General features: G+C 55.3%; 1 protein-coding gene across 1 annotated transcript; it reads left to right on the top strand.

The window, feature by feature from the left end:
• The first annotated feature begins 962 nt into the window (after window positions 1–962).
• LOC307110292 (mammaglobin-A-like) lies at window positions 963–3896 on the top strand. The gene is made up of 3 exons (XM_079789354.1): window positions 963–1068; window positions 1456–1643; window positions 3706–3896. Exons 1-3 carry the CDS (start codon window positions 1014–1016, stop codon window positions 3742–3744), a joined length of 282 nt encoding a protein of 93 aa, XP_079645480.1. The 5' UTR covers window positions 963–1013; the 3' UTR covers window positions 3745–3896.
• The last annotated feature ends 2440 nt before the right edge of the window (window positions 3897–6336 follow it).

Here is a 6336-nt window from a genome sequence, read left to right as displayed (position 1 = left end):
CTGAACAAAATGTAACTCTACATTTATAACTAAACTAGAGGCCTAGTGTATGAATTTGTGCATGAGTGGAGTCCGGCAAGCCTGCCCTGATCGGGCCAATCAGGCCAGTCAAAGGGGGCATGTAGGGAGGGCACACAGGCAGTTGGCCAGCTAGCCCTGGCCCCAATCAGGGTGGCAGGGGACAATCAGGGGCGGGGGCCGCTGGGGATAGGGGCTGTGGGTGGTTGGCCAGCCAGCTCCACCTCCTGGTCAAAATCCCAGTTGAAATCCCAGCCAAGGGCACAAGTTGCATATTAGCCTTCTATTATATAGGATTTATAAAATTGGCTTAACTAAGTGAGATAGTCTTTGTACCAACAACCTTCAACCAAGGTGAGAAGCTATTGCTGTTGTCCAACAGAAGGCACCTGACTGAGTGTACAGGTGAGGAACGTCTGCCCTCCACAGGTGCTGGATGGTATTGCACCCAGCCCAGGTGATTGGTGAGGCAGGAGGCACAGGCAGGGAATGTGAAGATCTCTGTACCTTATAGAAGAAGCAGAAGAAAACAGAGAGGAGTAAGGGGGCTAGAAGGAGAAGGGGAGGGGAGGAGACACGTGGAGGGGGAGGAAGAGCTGGAGGAGGAGGAAGAGATAAGTGAGGACCAAATATTAATAAAACAAGAATGAGAACACAGACTCACAATGCTGTAACTTACTTTATTTAGCAAGCACTTCAGCATTAATTTTATCTAATTTCGTTTCCATGATTGCCGTTATGAAATCTATGAGGGTTTTTAAGGCTCTGATTCCTTGGTTTCTACAAACAGACCACGGGCGGGCTGGCTTCTAGATGATTCTCGCTGTCCTTTCTGGGCCCAACGCCAGGTTCATCCCGTGACTCATCCCATCATCTGTGGGAGGGACTACGTGGCCGCCAGGAGAATAAAAGGAGGAGTCTGGGCTCTCACCTCCTAAGTGAGTCCTTCTTCCCGGCCACGTCCGAGTGACCAGCCCGCAGCAGCTGCCTGAGCCATGAAGCTGGCGGTGGTGCTCATGCTGACCGCCCTCCCCCTTTACTGCTATGCCGGTGAGTGTGGCAGCGCCAGGCTTTCGGGGGGAGGTGGTGTCAGGGCCCCTGGGGCAGACCTCCTGCTCCCCAAGCCCCAGGCCAGAGCGCCTCATTTCTCTGCCATCTTCCTGGCTCCATCGTGTTTGGCTCTCTGGGCTGTGGAAGCCAGGGAGCTGGGGGCATTGGGTGCGGGAGGCGGGACAAGGAGGCAGATATCCTGGGGCTCAGAGAACATCCTAGACCCCGAGTTCGCTCTCCCAGAACAGGGGACTCCGACCATTGCCCATAAGCTCTCTGAATGTCTGTCTCTCCAGGGAGGTAAGAAGATGGCCATCGTCATGGTTACGCCCAGCAAGGAGGTGGTGCCTCTGGGTCTGAGCCCGCTTTTGTGTGCTTTCTTCCCAGGTTCTGGCTGCGCAGACATAGAGTATGTGATCGATAAGACCATTGATCCTGCAGAGTCCCAGTCTCAATTCATCGAAGACATTAAGGAGTTCATCCCGAATAAACCGACTGAGAACGCCCTCAGGAAGTTTAAGCAGTGCTTTCTCAACCAGAGCAACGAAACCCTGAGCAACGTCTCCGTGATGATGGTAATGGCGGCCTCTCCTTCCCGCTCTGGCCGCTCTGGCCAGGGACCAGCGGGCTCTCAGTCCGCTACTAACTACTTTTTTCTCAATTATTATTTTTTAACATGTATTTTTATTGATTTCAGAGAGGAAGGGAGCGGGAGAGAGAGAGATAGAAACATCAGTGATGAGAGAGAATCATGGATCGGCTGCCTGCTGCATGTCAACTGCTGGGGATCGAGCCCACAACCCAGTCATGTGCCCTTGCCCGGAATCAAACCCAGGACCCTTCAGGCCAGTGCTCCCTCCACTGAGCCCATCCAGCTAGGGTGGCACTGACGTCTTGAAAGCAAGTGCTGATCACGCTTCACGTCATCTCAGGGAATGTGGTTGTTGGGACTGTGAATAGTTTCACATCCAGGAAGCCGTCCGAGGCCTGGGGCTGCTGGGCCTGCCCACGTGGTGGAGTCTCTCTGTGAGAGAGGCCACGAGGGAGGAGAGCGTGTGGGCAAAGGCTTGTCTACCCCTCAGGCCCCAAAGCTCTGATTCTCGAGACGACCCTCACGTTTCAGAGTGAGAAACACAGGTAGGAAAGCATTTCAAAGCATTTTCTAAAGCCCTAGGCCGTGGTTGGCAAACTGCGGCTCACGAGCCACAAAATACCACGGCCTGGGCGAGTCTATTTTGAAGAAGTGGCATTAGAAGAAGTTTAAGTTTAAAAAATTTGGCTCTCAAAAGAAATTTCAATCGTTGTGCTGTTGGTATTTGGCTCTGTTGACTAAGGAGTCTGCAGACCACTGCCTGGGCGGTTTGGCTCAGGGCATAGAGCTTCTACCTGGGGACTGAGGGGTCCCGGGTTTGATTTGGGTCAAGGACACACTTTTGGGTTGCAGGCTAGATCCCCAGTAGGGGGCGTGCAGGAGGCAGCCAATCAATGATTCTCTCTCATCATTGATGTTTCAATCTCTTTCTCCCTTTCCCTTCCTCTCTGAAACCAATAAAAATACATTTTTGAAAAAAGACTCTTCACAAGAGAGCAGAGAGTCACCGGTCAGGAGAGCCCACTCTCAGGAACGCGGTGCCTGGGCCCTTGGGGCACCCACGTCGGCCAGTGTATGTGGCCGGCCGGCAGGCCTGGGCCTGCGGCAGCCCTGTGAGTGACAGGGGAAACCTCGGCTGGGAACCGCCAGGGGGGGCGGGTTGTTGAAACAAGAGTCAGTGTAAACAGTGAGCCCGTCTTTCTGATTAGAGCAGAGAGGGCTCAGTCCTTCCTGGCGGTCAGTCCCCACCCTAACAGCCCCCGGAAGCAGTCCAGGCAGCAGTGGGAGGTCTGGCCACGGCAGAGACATCCGCTCTGCGTGATGGAGCGCTTCCTGACGCCGGGCTGCTGACGAGCTGGGGGACCTGCAAGAACGAGGAGGAAGCCAAGCGTGTGGGGAAGGCACCTGCTGGGATGTGTGCGGGCTGGTCTCTGAGAGCTTGGCCTCCGGGAAGGGGGTGGGGAGGATGGAGGGGGCGCTCAGGGCCTGGCGCTGCACTTGGGCGAGAGGAGAGGCCCTGGAGGTGGGGACCATCACAGGACGAAGCTGTACGTTGGGGAGGGAGGGTCCCGCTTCTGGGACAGGCGCTCACCGTGGTTCCACCTGAAAGCCTTAGCAGCCCTCCATGGCGGGTGCGGCCTTCTCTTTGCAAACGGAGGTCAGACGAGCCCCTCGGGTGCGCGTGTCCTCAGCTCTGTGACCACAGGCACGTGGCCGGCATCCGGGTGCAGGCCCGCAGCCCCCCAGCTGCACACGGGCGCGTGTTGGGGCTGAGACACGGAGCGGGGGCAGCACAGCCTGGGCACGGAGGCCTCGTCCCCAGCGGAGGACACTCGCAGGGACCGGCGCCCAGCGCCCGGGGGGACGGGTCTGGAAGCAGCGCTGCCTCGACCTCAGGCACTGCCTCCTGAGCCCCAGAACAAGGGGAGACCCTGGCTGAACGCCCGCGCCCGCTCCTCTCCGTGGCGGGAGGACGAGGAGAGGCCACGTCTGTGCTCAGGGGCCTTGGTGGGAGAGTGGGAGGGATAACTCTGTCTGTTTTCCAGGACGCCATATACAACAGCGAGCAGTGTGCCTCCTACTGACCCACACGGCCTTTCCTCCGACGACAGACCGGCCAGCCAGGACTCTCCCCGGCAGACCACAGCTTAGCGCCCCTCTGGGCCTTTAGATCCTGAAACCGCAAGACATTGTTGAAACCTCCCCACATTCATTTCAATAAAGTGCCTGCACACCTGCGCTCTCTTGGGTGACTGACCAAAAGGGGCCCGCGGAGACTCCCGCACACTGCGCTGCGCACACGCTGGGACACGGGCGCTCAGTTCAGAACCCGTGGCTGAGACGCGGGGATCTGCAGGGTGCCCTGCCCCTGACCATCCTGAGCCCAACAGGACCCTGTCCCTGGGAAAGTGCCCTCCCCCCACCTCTTGGGACCTTCTGATCCGACCTCAGGCGCTCAGGTTCCAGGACGCCCCCATGTCCTCACGTCCGCACTGCACCCTCTCCCAGGGCCGGGCTCCCCTCTGGGTGCTCTCTGTTCCTGACCGAGGGGCGGGGAGGGAACAGAGCAGTGAGAGAGGGACTCGGGCAAAGCGGGGCTCCATCCTGGCTTGAATGTCCTCCCACTTCTCCAGAACACCCCGGCCCCCTGACACCACTAGGCCCAGGCAAAGGACCCTTTCCCCAACCCACAGCTTATAGCTTACCCAACACACACACTCACACACACACACTCACACACACAAACACACACACATGCACGCACACACAAACACACACACATACACACACAAAAACACACACACTCACAGACACAAGCGCACACACGCACACACGCACACCTGCTCGTGCGCACACACAGTTCTTTAGTGAGAACTCGTGGGCCATGCAGTCTTGGGCTCTGAGGCCTTTGGGAAGTTGCCTTTGCTCCTGCTGGACCCGGCCGTTGGGAGAGGCGTCTGTCCCTTTGCCGGTGGCGTGGACATGGTGGTGGAGCCGCTGAAGGCCCTGCGTTCTGAACGTTGCTGAGTTGAAAGGAAATGGTACCTCAGATGAAAACTCTATATTTTTACACATCGAGACATGAGAAGCACAGAGTTCTGAGTGGATACAGACCGTACATACTGTCCTAGTCCGCTCAGGCTGCTTAAGGAGGTACATAGACCAGGAGGCTTAAGCAAACATTTATTGAGACTGGGAACTCCAAGGTCAAGGTGCCAGCAGAGTCAGTGTCTGTGGGGGCCCTTCCCTGCCCCCCCCCCCCCGCCAGACCCGCCACGGATCGGCCATCCATACCCCTATTGGGGGCGGGGTTGCCCCCCAACCTCTCAGGTCCACTTCTCCCGGCAGAACCCCAGCTAGGCATGAATTCGTGACCAGGCCTCTAGTAAAAGTATAAGCAGAAGGAGGGAAATAACAAAGGTGGAGCAGAAATCAATGACATTGGGAAAAAGTTATAGAAAATACTTAAACCAAAAGCGGGTTCTTTGAGAAGCTCAAAAACAATCCATACACCTGTCTAGACTGAACAGGATGAAGAGAAAGAAATGACCAATGCCAAAAATGATGGAGGTAAAACCACTACTTTGGCTAAGATAAAGTGTAAAACTATTTTCAGAGATGACTTGTAGAAAATCTCAGAGTGTCTACCAAAGGGTTAAGCGAGTTTAGCATGGTTGCAGGATATAAGATAAATATACAAAAATTAATTTTATTACTATATTCTTGAACAATCAGAAAGTGCAATTTAAAAATGTCTAATATTATCAAAACTCTTAGGAATCCTATCTACTAAAGAGGGAATATGCTAATTGACAGCCACGCCCTGACAAAGATGGCGGTGCCCACAGCCAATAAGGAGAGAATATGCTAATTGACTGCCATGCACTCAAAGATGGTAGCGCCCAGTCGCCTCAGCCCCCAGCCACCCAGGGCCGGCCCGAGGTGCAGGCAAGCCTTGGATGTCATCTGCACATCTGCCCAGGCCCGCCTGAGGCTCCCCTAACAAGGGCCAGCAATGCTTGTGCTGCCGGCAGTGGCAGCAGCAGAGGTGTGATGGGGGCATCGCCTTGCCCTTATCGCCGGGTTGCCTCCCGACCCTGAGGGTGCCGGGAACCAATTCCAGCATGTAATAATTACACGAGTTTCACCCAAAGGTTGGTGAAGCTTGGGCGGCTGAACAAGGGTGAGCCACATATGTAGTTTACCTGTTGGAACGGCTAAACGGCACCTCCCCCAAACCTGAATAGGATTGTCTCCTGCCAGGCAGCTCAGGGCATTTTCTTGTCTCCAGTTGGTCAAACACCTGCACAGCTGTAGGTTATTCCCCAAACTGACAATGCTTCTGTATACCCCTTGAAACCTTACCCTTTGAAGTGTATATCTCCACCTTGTCTTAGGACAAATTGTGTCAAATAAATAGCATGGGGTCCTAGACAAGGAAGTAGTCTTCTAGCTCCTTCAGCTGTAGCTCCTCTGACCCCCCCAATGCCTTTCAAAATTATCGTTCATCTTTGGACTCCTCCTTGAATCTACACATCAGCCCCTTTCTCCAGAATGCTGAACCCTTCGTAAGTCTGGGCAAAGAATCCCGGCATATGGCGCCCAAACGAGGGAAACCAATACATGAGGGCTCCCAGACTGTGAGAGGGGGCAGGCCCGGCTGAGGGACCACCCCC

The sequence above is a fragment of the Cnephaeus nilssonii genome (assembly GCF_951640355.1).
Source record: "Cnephaeus nilssonii genome assembly, chromosome: 13".
Classification (NCBI taxonomy): Eukaryota; Metazoa; Chordata; class Mammalia; order Chiroptera; family Vespertilionidae; genus Cnephaeus; species Cnephaeus nilssonii.
The sequence above is the reverse complement of the archived record's forward strand: the minus strand, read 5'-3'. Positions and strand labels throughout refer to the sequence as shown.